This window comes from Physeter macrocephalus, chromosome 15 (genome assembly GCF_002837175.3).
Source record: "Physeter macrocephalus isolate SW-GA chromosome 15, ASM283717v5, whole genome shotgun sequence".
NCBI classification, from domain to species: domain Eukaryota; kingdom Metazoa; phylum Chordata; class Mammalia; order Artiodactyla; family Physeteridae; genus Physeter; species Physeter macrocephalus.
Genome location: NC_041228.1, coordinates 33,220,079 through 33,236,276, shown reverse-complemented (window position 1 = coordinate 33,236,276; position 16,198 = coordinate 33,220,079). Strand labels below are relative to the sequence as shown.

The 16,198-nt window shown below is 41.2% G+C and overlaps 1 protein-coding gene across 23 annotated transcripts in view; it reads left to right on the top strand.

The window, feature by feature from the left end:
• Positions 1-3,389: 3,389 nt before the first annotated feature.
• Positions 3,390-16,198, top strand: part of RIMS2 (regulating synaptic membrane exocytosis 2) — a 566,717-nt gene continuing 553,908 nt past the window's right edge. For all 23 annotated transcript variants that reach the window (XM_024129941.3, XM_024129925.3, XM_024129931.3 and 20 more), the window contains exon 1: positions 3,390-3,565. In XM_024129941.3, the coding sequence (XP_023985709.1) occupies positions 3,390-3,565 (176 nt within the window). The remainder of the gene's footprint in view (positions 3,566-16,198) is intronic.

Here is a 16,198-nt window from a genome sequence, read left to right as displayed (position 1 = left end):
TTTATATGCTGGCACTGTCTCCAGGCAGGTAAGAGGCAGCGGGGGTTCTGAGAGACAGCTGCAGGCACCCAGCGTGCTTTGTGTCTGGTAGAAAACAGTCCCTGGCCCAGGGTGTGACTCTACTATAAAGGAAGCCAAAGTCTTCCAATTTGGACAACCTCTTTTAGGTTCACATTTTATGTACTCAAAATAAGTATGCTATTTTAGCCTCAGGGTAGTCTGTTTCTGCTTGGGTTGATAGCTGGCTGGGGAGTGGAGGTGGTGTTACTTTAAACCTGGCTCAGAAACAGTTGAGTAAGGTAGAGTGTTCCACCCATCCTTTTTGTTTTTAGTTCTGTTCTCCTTTCTTTTAAAGGAGCTTTTAGTGTATTTCAGCGGCAGTGAGGGTTTCCAAGGCAAAGGTCACAGATATATGTATTTACTGGTACCTGTCATTGCATATGAATGGAAAGGAAAGTGTGGATGTTATTTAAAAACTCAACATTTAAATTTTAGGTAAAAAGAAAAATCAGTCTCTCTAGACGTATTCTCTTTGTTTTCCACTTCCCAGTTTCTCCTCCATTATCTTTTATTGTAATGCACCTAGTGTAATTCCCAACCTTTACTATATATTAGTCACTTGGGGAATTTTCAAAATATACCCATGACCAGGGTCCTAACCCCAGAGCCTGATTCATTTGCTCTAGGGTTACACTCAGGTGGTATTTGAAAAAAGTGACCCAGGTAATTTTAATGTGCAGCCAGCGTTTAAAACCACTACGGTTTCAAACAGGAGTAAAAGTATCTAGGTTCCAGTTGCAGTGCTGCCATTTACTAGCTGGCTGATCTTAGTCTTCTATTTCCCATAGGATAATGAGGTTGGATTAGAGATATATAAAAATTATCTTAACTCTACAACAAAATTACATAAATTGGGATTCATATGATCTCATCAAACTAGCTCCAAAGAGATGAAAACGGAATTTTTTAGAGTGTGAGAGTCTGATTTGAAGTAGGTAATATACATACATACATACATACATACATACATACATAAAAGCACTTAAGTAAGTGCTCTTCCCAATTACAAGGGGTGGGAGAAAAGAAACATAAGACATTAATGCTTAGAAATCACAAGAGACTTCGAGGGCTGCTGTGTCTATCCCCAGCTCTCTTAAGTTGGGAGCTAGTTAGGTGGTACCTGGGGGACAGAGAGGGAGGAGAGTTTGCTACACACCAAGAAGATACATATAATACAAACCCCAAAGGGCTTACACTACTCAACAGAGCATAATCTGGCCGGGTACTAAACAGAGCTAGCGTGGAACGTGGGGTAGGGGTGTGTACATATACGTAGACACACACCCGCGCACGCGCACCCCCCCCCCCCCAACTCTGTCATCCACGGTGCTTGCGGAGAGCAGGCAGAAGGGCTGATCCCTGGCAACCCGCCCCCGGGCCTCAACCCCACCACTCTCCACCAGCTCCCCGTCCCGCCCGCACCCAGAGGGCTGTGGGCCGGGCCCAGCCCCACCAATAACAGAAGGCAGCGGCAGCCACGGCCATCCTCCAGGAGCGGGTTTCCTGTCCACTCTCAACCTCTTTCATCTTACCCGTCCCTGTGCTCGGAAAACCAGACTCTGACACTAACCCCATCCCCTGGCTTCCCTCCCAGTTCTCTCTAGACTAGGCCCTCCAAAAAGGACCAAATAGAACCGAAGCCCTTGGCCCAGCAGCGGCTCATCCTCACCTTCCGGTTGATCCTTAGTCCTTTCGCGCTCCCACTCGCAGCCTCTTGGCTCGTCCTCATCCTCACGCCTGTCCCAGACAAACCCTATCTTCCCCAACCTCACCTCCCCGCTTCTCCAGGCTCTCCTACGCCCTCGGCTCAGTAGCTCTCCGAGCATTCTTTGCCATGGGGACCCCACGCCACGCTTACGCTCTCTCTCCTTCCAGGACCCCTCCCACGACATCTCGAGAGTCCCTCCAGGCGCGCACACTGTTTCACCTGCAGCCAGACACCAGGCCCGGCCCTCGCCCTCCCGTTCCAAAACCCTGGGAGCCCTCACTCCCGATCACACCCGCTCTCCGGACGCGACACGCCCCGCCGCCAGTGCCCACACCCCTAGTCTTCTGCCTCTCCAGCTGACCCACAGGGCGCCCCCATCCACCTCGGCTCTCGCTCTTTCCTCTCTCCCGACGCCGGCTCGCACGCTCCCATTCGCCACACCCCCGCCCTTGAAACTCCCGCTCCCTGCCTCCGCCCGCCTCACACTCTTAGCCTCACAGCATCTCCCCGCCCGGCCCCGCTCCACAGATCGCGTTCGGGAGGGGTGGCCGCCGCCCGCTGGGCGTCCGCCGTGCCCGGGCCTCAGCGGCCGGGAGGTGACGCGGCCCCGCGGGAGGAGCCCGGGAGGCGGAGGGGCGGAGGAGGCGCGGCGGCGGCAGCGGCGTAGGGACCGGGCCCACCGCACCCACTCTACGGACCCAAGGGCGGCGGCGGCGGCGGCGGCTGAGGGACCCTGGGCGGGCGCGTGATGAGAAAGGACCGGCGCCCGACCCTGCTGCGCGTCGGAGCTCGCTTAGATGCGGACGTTGGCAGCCGCGTAGCCCTGGCCCCGGGACTCTCCGCCGCTAGCCCTTGTCACCCCTTCTCCGCTTTCGCTTCCCGGCTCTAGCCCGGAGGGGTCTCTGGCGGCCGTCCCCTGCCCCGCGGCCCTCTCCTCGTCGTGGCTAGAGGGGGCGTCCTCCCTCCGCGGCGCCGGGAGCCCTGTGACGCGTCAGCCGGCTGGACAGCTCAGCTGCTTCTCTGGGAAATTAGCCCCTGCTTCCTCCCTCCCCCCCCTGCGCCCCTCCGGCTCGCGGGACGCTGCCTCTGGGCACTCGGAGCGAGTTCCCCGGACTCCCCCGGGGGGCTGGGTCGCAGCCTCCTCTTTCTCCTCTCGAGCGGGGCGCGCACCGCCCGCCCTCGCCGCGACCGTACACACTCGCGCCCCGGCCGGCGCGCCGCCCTCGTGCCCGCTCCCTCCAGTCACCCCACCCTTAGTCGTCCCCGCCACCTTTTACTCCACCACCCTCGCCCGCCGCTCCGCTCACTTCGCGGCCCGGCCCGGCCTCCCGCCCCTCTCTCCCTCAAACCGCTCACTTGCTAGCCCTTCGCCCTCGGGAAGAAGACACATTTCTCGGAGCGCACTCATCAGCCCTCCCTTCCCCCGCGCTCGCCCTCCCCTCCCCCCGCTCTTTCTATCTTGGAGGAGGGGGGCTGTCGCCTGGGATTGAAGGCCATTGATTTGTATGTATTTGTCCCAGCGCCGGAGGCTGCCCCAGCCGCCCGCGCGGGTGCCGCCGCTGCCGCCGCCGCCAGTGGAGTTGCCTCCCTGCTTCCCTAGGGTGGTTAGACTCCACCAAATATGTCGGCTCCTGTCGGGCCGCGGGGCCGCCCGGCTCCCACCCCGGCGGCCTCTCAGCCGCCTCTGCAGCCCGAGATGCCCGACCTCAGCCACCTCACGGAGGAGGAGAGGAAAATCATCCTGGCCGTCATGGATCGGCAGAAGAAAGAAGAGGAGAAGGAGCAGTCGGTGCTCAAGTAAGGACCTGGCTCCATCTTCCCGCCTCCCTCCCAGCCCTCCGCCCCTTCGGTCTCTGCCCTGCGGCCGCCTGCGCGCCCCGGATCGCCGCCCTCCCTCCCGCCGGCGGCGCCCGGGCCACGAGGGTTGCGGCTGGCGGCGGCCGCCGGGGCTGCTTTCTGGGTATCAGAGCGCGGGGGTGTGTATCGGGGAGGGAGGGCGCCGAGGCCGGCTGAGGGGAGGGTCGCGAGCCTTTGGACGTTGTAATTTTCCCGGGCGTCCTTCTGGCTTTCCCCGCGGGCCAGTTCGGCTCCGGGGCCCCGGCGGGGCTGGGGCTGAGCCCAGGCTCCGCGCGTCCCTTCTCCCTTCCCGCCGCCCCCGCGCGGAGGCAGTGACTGGGGCAAGGAATCCAATATGGCCGTGCACAGGTGCTCCCCGGCAGGGACCCGGGCAAAGGCGCGCCGGCCGGGGATGAGGGCGCCGGCGGGGGCGCCTCGTCGCCGCCTCCGCAGGGCGGCTCGGAGAGCAGAGCTGCCCACTGTCGTCGCGGGCAGGAGGGAGGCTGTGCGGGCGAGGGGCCTAAGCTCTGCCGCGTTTCGGGTGGGTGTGCGGCCGCCGCCATCTTCCACCCCCTCCCCCTCGGCGGGTTCTAACACCCTGCACTCTGCTGCTCTTCCTGTTTGCAACTAGTAAATCTGTTTAATCCTGAAGGGACTCTGAAGAGACTCCAGTTCCTCCCATTACTGCGCTTTGGGATGCTTCCTACCTTGTGAAGTTCTACTATTCGTGCTGATAGGCTAGGCAGCCGGGATTTTGCCGAGGGTGGGACGGTGAAAGCAGCACCCAGGCACCCGCGCAGTTTAGCGGCTGTGTAATTTCAGCACCAGGGAACTGTCCGGACAGATATCTGTAGCTTTGAGACTCCTTTTCTTGTCAGTCTGGCAGAGATTTGTTTCTGCAGGTTTGCTTTTAAATGTTTTACGGTTATTTGATTTCTCAGTTACTACGTGAAAGAGAGTGCGCAGAAGATGTGTAACCCTTCTGATATTTTTCCAACTCAACTCTTTCATTTTTGCTTGAAATGCATTATTCATTGAGATTAATTTGTACAGTTTATATGCCAAAGGTGCGACAGTTATTTTCTGTGTTATCAAATATACTTTTCCCATATTCTCCACAGAAACACATAGTTGAAAGTGTAAGAGTTCCTCTAGGAGGGAACTAACACACTGACCTCTGATCATTAACTTTTAAAAACAGGTTGTTGCATTCAGTATTCTTTAGCACTTACAAAGAAACAATTCTCTGTCTATACATACATATTTGCATATTTTAATGAAAAATACTCCTTTAAATAATAACAAATGTGTCAAATATATTTGCATGTCCAAGAAAAATACTAGTTCTCAAAAATATTGAAGCACTCAGAGAGCAAATGTGCTCCTAACATATTAACTGAAATAAAGAAGAATTGCTTCTTTGAAACTTATTTCTGGGTTTGAATACTTGTTTGGGAGTGTGATTTATTAGTAGGCTCGGGAAATGAAAAAGGTTAAGAGATTTGAGTAGCTTATTTCAACTAATAAAGAATAAAACATTATTTTAAAAAGTTTTTTGAGCATACTTCTAATTTTGCTCAACTTCACTATATATACTAACAATGCCAAGCTTTTTGATGACTTAGATTTGATATTTAGATATATGAATCTGTATTTTTCACTATAATTGCTACAAAATAAGTATTTTCAAAATGATGCTCAAATTAAATGTGGTTTTATTTCTTTGACTCACATATTTGGATGTAGAATGTGTTTTTATTTTTTTATGGTATGCTAAATCATGATACTTACTGGCTAGTTCACTATAGTTCCAAATCTATTTATTGTTCTAATATATAGAAATTTAAATGAAGTTTTGAGTACTGAATTAAGAATTACTCAAAATGAACTATATGTTATATAGTGTGAAAGGGTTTTCCAGGTAGGTACATGTGAATATATTACATTTCTATGTAAACCTACATACTGTGCAAATCATATAAAGTTTGTGCATTCATATTTGCATAGTTTTGGTAGAAACAAGCATTCTCTACACATATAGTTATACAGTATATAAAATTACATTGATGAAAAATCTGTTCATATTTATTTAAAATATCTATTTGCATTTTTACCTAACTGACACTTGGAAGGAGTCATACCTCAAAATGATCTACATGGTTTCGGAGTTATTTTTGTATTCATTTTAACAAGAAGCTATTTGGAGGTTAAAGCATAATATATTGGAAACTTTAATTTTTAATGTTCTTTAAAAATACTTTCGGCTTTTTGTAATAAAATAAGAGTAGGCAAAGAAAATGAGGAAAAGAATAGACTTTATAATAGAATGATAATAATGGAAGACAAATTGTTTTGAAGAATTTGACAATTTACTAAGTAATATATTTTCAATGTTGTTTATTAAGTTACAAATGCTATTTATAAGAAAAAAATAATACTAATATTCTTCAATGATTACTATTTCCCATTAAGTTTTAGGGGCCATTTATCTGGTCATGACTACACTTTGTTTCTCTTTAGTGATGTCCATTTAATTGCATGTTAACATTTATTCTGAGAGAAGGTCATGGGCAGAGAGAAATAAACTGAAATTCAAATTCACGTCTGCTGCCTTTTAACAACTAGGTTAAAAAACAAGTTTGCTGTGTGAAAAATTGAAACTGTTGCATGAAAATATTTTTGCATGATCTGTGAGTTTCAATATTCATGTAAAGTATTCATACAAAGTGGAGTGTGCATACCCAAGGGCATCATAAGATGATGTATTGGATTACAGGAAGAAAATAATTAAAACATATTTACATTTCTATTTGAAAAAGAAAGAAATTAAGCTTTACTAATACTTAATATATAGATTGACAGTATGAAGATGCATATAATTTATAAATAAATATACATATTTTAAGAAGTTCATGCCTGAGATATTTTTAGTGAGAGAGGTGAGCGATCAAAACTGATTGAGACCACTACAGTAATCTCTCTTCTAAGGAGCCTGAATAATTAAAAACTATTTATATTTATTTAATCATTAGCAATTTCTTCAAAGTCTAGCTGAATATCCACATACTCTGGAAGTCTTTGGTCACCATCAAATAATACCATTTGCCTTTGGAAGCATTTTTTTTTTTGGAAGCATTTTTATATCTCAGTAGATCAATAATTACTTTTTTTATCCTTATGTAAATTCCTTTAACAGTTTTAGTTTGGATAATGCAATCTATCAGTAAAATTTGTAATGTCCTTTTTTTTCATTAATTTATTTTATTTATTTATTTTTGGCTGTGTTGGGTTTTGTAAGCTGTGCGTGGGCTTTCTCTAGTTGTGGCAAGTGGAGGCTACTCTTCGCTGTGGTGCTTGGGGTTCTCATTGCGGTGGCCTCTCTCGTTACGGAGCACGGGCTCTAGGCGTGCGGGCTTCAGAAGTTGTGGCACACGGGCTTAGTAGTTGTGGCTCGCAGGCTTAGTTGCTCCGTGGCATGTGGGATCTTCCCGGACCATGGCTCGAACCCATGTCCCCTGCATTGGCAGGCAGATTCTTAACCACTGCACCACGAGGGAAGCCCTGTAATGTCCTTTTATTGATTAAAGTTTTTTTTTTTTTTTTTTTTTTTCTTCTTCGGTAAGCGGGCCTCTCACTGTTGTGGCCTCTCCCGTTGCGGAGCACAGGCTCCAGATGCGCGGGCTCAACGGCCATGGCTCACGGGCCTAGCCGCTCCGTGACATGTGGGATCTTCCCGGACCGGGGCACGAACCCGTATCCCCTGCATCAGCAGGCGGACTCTCAACCACTGCGCCACCAGGGAAGCCCTGATTAAAGTTTTTAAACCTTGTCTTTCAAGACTAAACTTCTTGAGGGCAAGAATAAAAACTTACCCTTCTTTTCTTTGGAGTTTGTGTTTTGCGGCATCCTTAACACCTGCACGTGGTAGGTACCTAGTAAGCAATGTTGATTTAAATTGTAGTAATGTTCATTAACAAGTAGTTTACCGAACTTGTTGGGAAAATGAAATTTTTTGGACAAAAGTACATAATTTATTAAAAGTTTATATTTTCCAGCGAGTTTTTGTTGTTGTTTATTGTTTGATTTTGGTGTGATATTGTGAAAAAAATGTATGAGGAAAGCAAACCTACTGAAATCAAGAGAAAATTATTCATTCAGGAAATACTTATTGAGTTTCTACTATCTGCATATCATAGTCTTTCAGATGAGGTGTTTTTGCAACAAATTAGAAATTATGTGTTTCTTGACGTGTAAATTATCTTTTCATTCTCAATTTAGATTTTCTGTTAATGTCAAAGGGGTAATTTGCTCCCCCAATAAAAGAAGATGATAAGTAAAAATTTCCATGATAGATCAAGGTAATAATTTAGCTTATATTTAAAAACATAGGTAAGCAGTTCTAATTTTTTTTTTAATAATTCAATTTTATAAGTACTTTCCAAAGTCAATTTATAAGCTCCTTTATTTAATAGGTAACACATACATAATGTACAAAATTTCTTAGCTACCTATTTCCCCTAGCCAGAGGCAACTGCTGTTGCCAGTATATTGTATACTCTTTCAGAAATATTCTATGCATGAGAGTAGATATGTGTGTATATCAAATACTGTGTGTCTGTATATGTAGGTATGTGCACACACGTATGAGTTTATATTTATAAACATAAAGAAACACAAATGTGTCCTGCAGTTTACTTTTTAGGAGATCAATTCCATACCTGTGAATATATGTGCCTAATTCATTTTAATGGCTGTGTAATATCCCATTTTATGAATGTTCTGTAACTTCTTTAACTAGTGTCATATTCTTAGGTATTTAAGTTGTTTCTAATTATTTTGCCATTAGAAATAATGCTGTGATAAATATCTTTGTACATATGTCATTTCCCACATGTGTGAATATATCTCTGGAATAAATTCCTAGAAATGGGGTTGTTTGGTCAAAAGGTCATAAAATATAACTTTTATATTTTTTATAACTTATAAAATAAAAAATTTAAATTTTAATAAATATTAAAAAATAATAAATATTAAATTTCATAAAGGAAGTATGCATAAGTGACATATACTAGGGAGATTTTCACACATCCTTGTTAACTCAGTATGTGATAGTCTTTGCCAATGTTTTGGTGAAAAATATGCCATTCTAGATTTAATTGCAGTTTTCTTACTATCAGGGAGGTTGAGAGCCATTTACATTTGTTTAGAGCCTTTTGTATTTCTTTTTCTGCTTGTCATTTTTAGTGATTTGTTGAATCTCTTTGTCACCTGTTTTATGACCTTGTTTATACCTTTTTTTTTTTACTAGTCAGGGTTTTAAAAAATGTATTTAAATTTATTACTTTTTATTTTATGACTTCTGGGTTTTGTGATATGCTTAGAATGATCTTCCTCATTCTAATATTTAAAATACTATCATATTTTTTCTTATGGCTAAATGAAATTTTAAGAGTCAGATAAATGATGTAACAATCATGAAGACTTAAATAAAAATCGTTATTGTACATGTAAATAACCATGGTCATTGCCAAAACTTGAAACTCTATAGTTTTTAAGGATTCAAAATGCATTCTAAAAAATTGATTGGCATTTTATGAGAGAGTACCTAATAAATTCTTTATATATATTCTATATTTTAAAGTAACTAGGACAATTAAATAATATCTTGTTGACATTATATATTGATAAAAAATTGATTGTACAGTGTGATGAAGAGAGGTAGTGGAGGCAAGTGCGCTGGGCCACATGGATTTAGACTTGAAGCTTTATTTTACTAATTAATAACTGTAAGTTCTTGCTTACATTATTAAACTCTCTGAGCCCGTGTTTCCTCATCTGTATTATCTGAGTAATAACATCTACCTTGAAGGATTGTTGTAATCAATATAGACTAGTTAAGTGTCCTGGCACAAATAGGTGTGAAATAAATAGTTGTTATTAACTGATTACAGACAGGAGTCTCTAAACCTTAATATTATAGCATTCTTGGGTGAAATTTGTCCCCCCTCCCCTTTTTTTTGAGAGATTCTTTTCCTTGTCTACTGGGAAGTCAAATTATGCCTGGAGGACTTTTAGGTGACTTCATTATTTGTCTAGAAGGCTAAGAATGAGGAGAGGTAAGGTGATGAATTGGAAGCAGTTTCCTCAGCAAAAACCATTAATAAGGAGTCTGATAACTAAGGTGTAGCAGTGAAAATAATACTGACACCATGTTATTGGTTATTGGCAAGATATTGATTGTCCTAGGTGAATGTGAGGGAGCTAATTTGTGGAAATTACATTGTGATTGTTCTTAGATTTGCCTGGATCAATTTTTCACTCTATTAGTAAATCAAAAATATATATTTACTTATTTGTCTTATTCATATATAAGGACTCAGAATCTTATCAGGTTAATCTAATTCTGAAGCATGGTTTTTAGAGTTTAGAATGCTCATCTCCTTTCCTTTGCCCCTTAAATACACACAATTTTTGTATGCCTGCCTCTTTCTCATCCTTCTGGCCTTAGCTTCAAATTTGTCTCCTTAGAGAGCGCTTTCCTGCCCATGCTTAGAAAGCATGGGCAGGAAAGCGCTTTCTTTTATTCTTCATCACATCTTTAATATTTCTCCAATTATTCTTATCAAAATTTACATTGGAATCTTTGTTTATAATCTGTGTACCCTGCTGGATTATAAACTCCCAGAGAACAGGCACCATGTCTGTCTCGTTTATCATTTCAGCCTCAGCTTCTAATCTAACACAATGCCTTACACATTGTAGCACTCAAAAATATTAGTTGGGTGAATGAATGAAACACTGGGAATTAAATGCTCACTTAGAAATTAAATGTTCATTTAGAAATTAAATGTTCATTTAGATAGTGCTTGCTTTCAAGGTAAAATTCAGTAATCTAAAAGAAAAGGGTTTGCTTAGGTAGTAGTGCCCTTGTTTTTGAAATGAAATGTAAGTTTTAAACATACGTCCAGTTTGCTTATTTTACTGGAAGCAAACTTACAGTATTTTTGTATGATTGCAGCTCATCTTTTGGACTAAGAGCATATCTGTTTTGACTAGAAACCAGAAGAATATTGTGATATATCATTTTCCATTGAAAGAATATTGCAAATTAAGGAATATTTTACTTTAAAAATGATTACTTTACTTTTAAAGCATTTGCAAATTTCCAGTATGTTTAACAGAGCTGAATGGTAAGGAACATACAGAATGTGTTGGTTAGAAATAATTCATTTCCTCCAGGAGTGGGCAATCCAAGGCCAAGCATAATCATATGAACGCATAAAGATGTAAAGTGCCATGAAAAAACACTGTAAAGTTGTTTTTAGCACATTATAACCATAGCAAAAAATATGTTAGATAATCCAGTGAGTCGTTTGTAGTCTCTTTGGTATTGTTTGAGGGTTTCAGTTTATTCTTTTAAAATCTCTAGAAATTTCACTCCTAGATATTAAAGATAGTAGAGACTAGAGATATCCATACTTTTGTATTCTCTAGTCATGTAAGGAAATGCAGATATCTCTGGGTGTTAAAAACGCTTTTAACCATTATCATCAGCTAATCCTTGAGGAACTCACTGTAAGAACCATGATAAACCACAATTAAACTATTGCATAATAAGTGCTAGGAGACCACTGAGCACAGTATATCATGGCTATATTCATACAAGAGGAGTGCCTGATCCAGTCTTGGGGAGATAACATCTAGGCTGAGTCTCAAAGGATGAGTAGATGTTAGCTGGGCAGAGGAAGATGTTGCGAACAAAAATACTAAAACTCCCACATCTCTCTCCCCCAAAACTTTACCTTTCATTTGTAAAAGAGAGGCAGGGAATGGTGGAGAAACTCACTTGAAGTGGTTCAGAAGGTCTGGAACACAGGGTTTAAATGGAGGTGAGTTAGTAGAAGAGACTGGAGAGATGGCAAGGTTCAGAGTTGAAAAGATTTTACATGCTATTCTTTGGATTTGGATTTAATCCTGAAGGCAGTAGGGAGTCCAGGAAGGATTTTAAGCACGGGCGCAATATAATCAGACTTTTGTTGTCAAACTACCTCCCCCTGCCACTTTTACAAGTATAATGGGTTGATGAGACTACGTAATGCTAGAGACAAGGGCAGTAGCTGGGAGACTCTTACAGTAATTTGGGTGATAAATGATGAAGATATGAAATAAGGCAGTCATGGTCGAGGTGGAGAGGCAGGACAGATTTTGAAAAATTTAGGAGCCAAATGGCCACGATTTGACAACTGTGTGTAACGGGTGAAGTGTAAGCTCTTATGATGCCTGACTTGCTCAACTGACTGCTGTATACATAATACCTATTTGTCTTTGTCTGCTTATGTCACTGACAGCTCTCTGAACCCATCTAGTTTCAGGACCAGTGTTCTCTTGAGAGGGTGGTGGGGAAGTGGCTTCTTTTATTGTTTTAGTTATTTTAAAGAGTTTATAACATGAATATGAGTACTAGAAGTGACTACAACTTGGGATGTAGTGGGGGTAGGATGGAAATAATAGAACAGTAATAAAATGGGAGAAAGGAAAGAAGGCAAAGAAAAAGGGAAGAACAAGGTCAAGACTATTTGAATCCATTCCTAATAGGAAGGAACCCTAATAAATATCTTTGATTATAATACTTTTTCCTGCTGGATATATTAACGCCATGTAAACTTTTCCAGGTCTGTCTTCCTTTTATTGAACATTCCTTGCTCCCATTGACAATTTAGTTTCAGTGAATTTTTCACCAACTGGTTTTGTTTCATTCTTTGGGTGTTTAAAACTATTATGCAGTCTTTGTTGTATATGTTAGATTTAATTAGGACAAACTTCCTTTTTTTGTATATCTTCCTATATCACTTCTGAGGAAATTTTGGAAATGCGAGTGTATTTTAGGAAAATATAGAGAGGAGATTAGCTGTGGAAATGACATGTTGCAGTTGATGAAGATTCTTTTCCTCTTTATATGAGCTTACTGAATTATTGCAGAATTTATAAGTTTTGTTGGATTTTGTGATGGGATGTTCTAGAAATAAGATTAGAGCTAGGATTATAGAAAGGGAAAAGTTGAGAACAGGTTTAGACCCAGGAGTGATATAATATTGTTTCACCTACTTTCTCTCTATAATTGTTACCAAAAAACTGGTGGGCAACTACATAGTATAAATTAAGCTAAGAATGAACAACTTTTATATAGTTTATATATTATGAACATGTATTATATCTATATTATATATACATGTCAAAAAGCTCTAATTTATATTTTCCATACAACATCCTGCAACTAGGCTTCTGGGATGCTAAAACTGGGAAAAAATGATACACTAAATAATATAGCTAGATAGCAGAATAACCACAATGGTGTTTATTGGTATTTGATGCTTTGGTATTGTTCAGTTGACAGATGGAGATGATGCTCACATCCATCTTGTTTTGTTGGCATATGAGGTGTCTATTACAATTGTTGTAATGGTTTGCTTCTCAGGCACATACATGAAAAATCTGTTTAATCACATATCACATCACACATAATTCCTTTTGACTGAAAGCTGAAATAATTAATTAATGCTTTTATTGGCACAAAATTTTTTTTGTCGAAAATGAATTTTGTGGTGGAGGTAGCTAGGTGTTCATCAAAGATTTATATTCCTCTTTCATAGAGTTGTTGCTATGCAATAGCCGTCTAGCCCTGGACTACCTTTTCCAGCTCCTTGTATCTAGGTGGGTTCATGTAATAGAGCTCCGGCTGATGATTATCCTCCCCCTCTGCCCCCCAACCCTGCATTAGATTTTACATGAATAAGAGATATACTTCTGTGTTAGGACATTGGGATTTTGGAGGCATATCTTTTACTGTGGCTAATATCACCTAATCTAATACAAATTCTCTTATGATTACTGCCTGTTATTTATTTAACTTTGGAAAAGCTTTAAAGTTCACATCTGCACTGGTCAAATCCAGAAGTACTTCCATGGTACTGAATTTTACCATCACAGTCTGATCTCTCTTCAACGATTGTCTGGTCTAACCTAACCTAAGTCTTAACTCAGTCATTGATTCTTGAATACAGAATTTATCAGGAAGTGTCTTTTCCACCTGTTTGGTGACAATTGGGCCGTATCCCAACTGAGGATTTGTTGTTGAAGTTTCGGGAAAGTACTTATACTGTATCTTAACAGAGATACTTGCTCTGGAAGCTAACATAGCATATAGACTTAATGATGAGAAAGAAAAATTCACAACGCTAAGGATCCATTTTAGAACAAATTGAAGCTTCATGTTAAAAGTTTTGCAGGTTGAAGGCTAATGGTTAAACTCCATCTCCAAACTCTTAAGGTTAGGAAGATTTACAAAACTGGGAGGTGAACTTTATAAGACCAAGGGAGATATAGTTGAATGTTGTTGAACTTTACCACTGCATTTTACGTATTTTTCCATTCACCGCTCCAGATCTACTCCATTTTTTTTTTTCCCCACTTTGCTTTGTACTATAGGAGGCTGACCCCTGTGGATTGCACCAGCAGGCTCCCTTGTTCTCTGACCTCCAGGTGGGTTCTGTTGATGTGAGACGTTGGCAGGTTGGATGGAAGGAGAATGAGGTCAGGTTATTTGTTCCCAAGTTTCCTCCATACCAGTCTGGTGGCCCTCTTAGTATAGCTGTTTTTCTTCTGGTTCTGGAAATTGCTTCCCACTGTTGCTAGCCCCCATACTGCACTGTCCCTTGTTGGTTTCCTTAAACCCTGCCCACACCTTTGTAAAACAGTCCCTTTATTAAACTCTCTTTAGTTACTCTGTTTGAATATGCCATCTGTTTCCTGCCAGGACCCAGACTGATACACCTGAGTTCAGTAAAAATTTATTGGGATTATGAATGTGAATGGACCATGACTTTAGGTATTCACAACCCACTTCCTTCTATGTAATCATAGTAATCTTTTTACGATTCCCTCTCTGTATCATGTTCTTTAACTCTTTGATTATGCACATCCTCTTACTTTACCTGATACGATGTTTTGTGCCTAGCTCCATTGCTGTGAAGAGATACATCTCTTTGATGTATTTCCGCCAGTTGGGTGTCTCTCCTTTCAATTTCCATAGCACTTTGTAAATAATTATTTTATAATGTTTCAGATTTTCAATATCAGTTACTAATCTCTATGTTCTTCTTAGTATAATAGGTTTCTTTGATGTCATGGACCAAGTTTTAATCATCTTTTTATGCCCAGGGTAGTACCAGGCACGTAGTTGTGAGTCAATAAACATTTGTTAATAAAACCTGGAGGTCGTGGGAGTCATTCTAATTTCCTCCCTCTTCCTCAGCCCTCAAATATAATCAGTTACCAAATCCTGTCATTATTATCTCCCAAATATCCTTGAAATCTGTCTCCTTCTCTCCATTTTCATTGTCACTGCATTGTTTCATGCCTTTACTATATTTTCCTTAATTATTCATTTCTAAAGACGGATCTTTTCTTCAGGCTCACTTCCTGTAATCCAACCTCTATAATAGTACAACACTCTAACATACAAATTTAATGTTCTTAATATTCTTCAGTACCTCCCCATTGCATTTATGATATAGTCCAAGCTTCTAGGTATATCATAGAAGTCCCTTTGTGATGTTTTATCAACCTTTATATCCTGGCAGTCTTTCATGAGCACTGCCTGTTTTGATTGTATCAAAATATTTGAAGTGAGTTCCCTTTTTTTTTTTTTTTCCATCTTCTGTTGTAGTTTAGCATATACTGTTCTCTATGACTAGAAAGCCCTAGCCACTTTTCTCTGGCTAAGTCCTCCTAGGTCTTAACTGAGATTCATCTCAGGTTTCCAACCTTTTGGAAACTGGGTTAGATGACTCTCGTTTGTGCTCTTACAAACTCTTGTTATATACTTCTATTATATACATTAATACTACATTAATGCTCAATAGCCAACATTTATTGAATGCTTACTGTGCTGTTGCTATGCTCTATTATATATGCATTATCTGATTCAGCCGCTACAACAATCTTATGAGATAGTTATTATTTTCCCCAGTTTCACTGATAAAAAAAAATGAAGACTCCAGTTATATGCTCAGAGTTTTCAGTAGGGAGCGAGGATTTAAGCCCAAGCAGTCATATTCCAGAATTTGTACTCTTAATAACCACACCTTATGTTATAGTTGTTGACTTCTTCCTCTTTTCTGATAGATTGTAGAAAAAGGACAGTGTTCCCAGTGGGTGGTCCATTGTAAGTGGATATAAATCTTTTTTTGAATGAATGATTAAATCTGGCACTACCTAACTGACAGAGTGGATAGCTGCTAATACCTCAAGAAATGATTATCTTTAGGATTTAGTGGTCGCATTTGTAAGAAGTTTATTGTTACTTCCCTTGGACATGAGAGCTATTGGTTATGGTGCATGGTATTAAACTAACAATCAAGTAGTGGGCAGCAGATGAAAACAGTTGAGAACAAAATACATTTAATAAGTATTATTTTTTACATTTTAAAAAACTTTTCATTTAATAAACATTTATTCAAGGATGTGAGAGATTAAGCCACCTTTTACTGGTGCACCAGTAGACACTGTTTTTTTGCTATAGTGTCAAGTATTTTT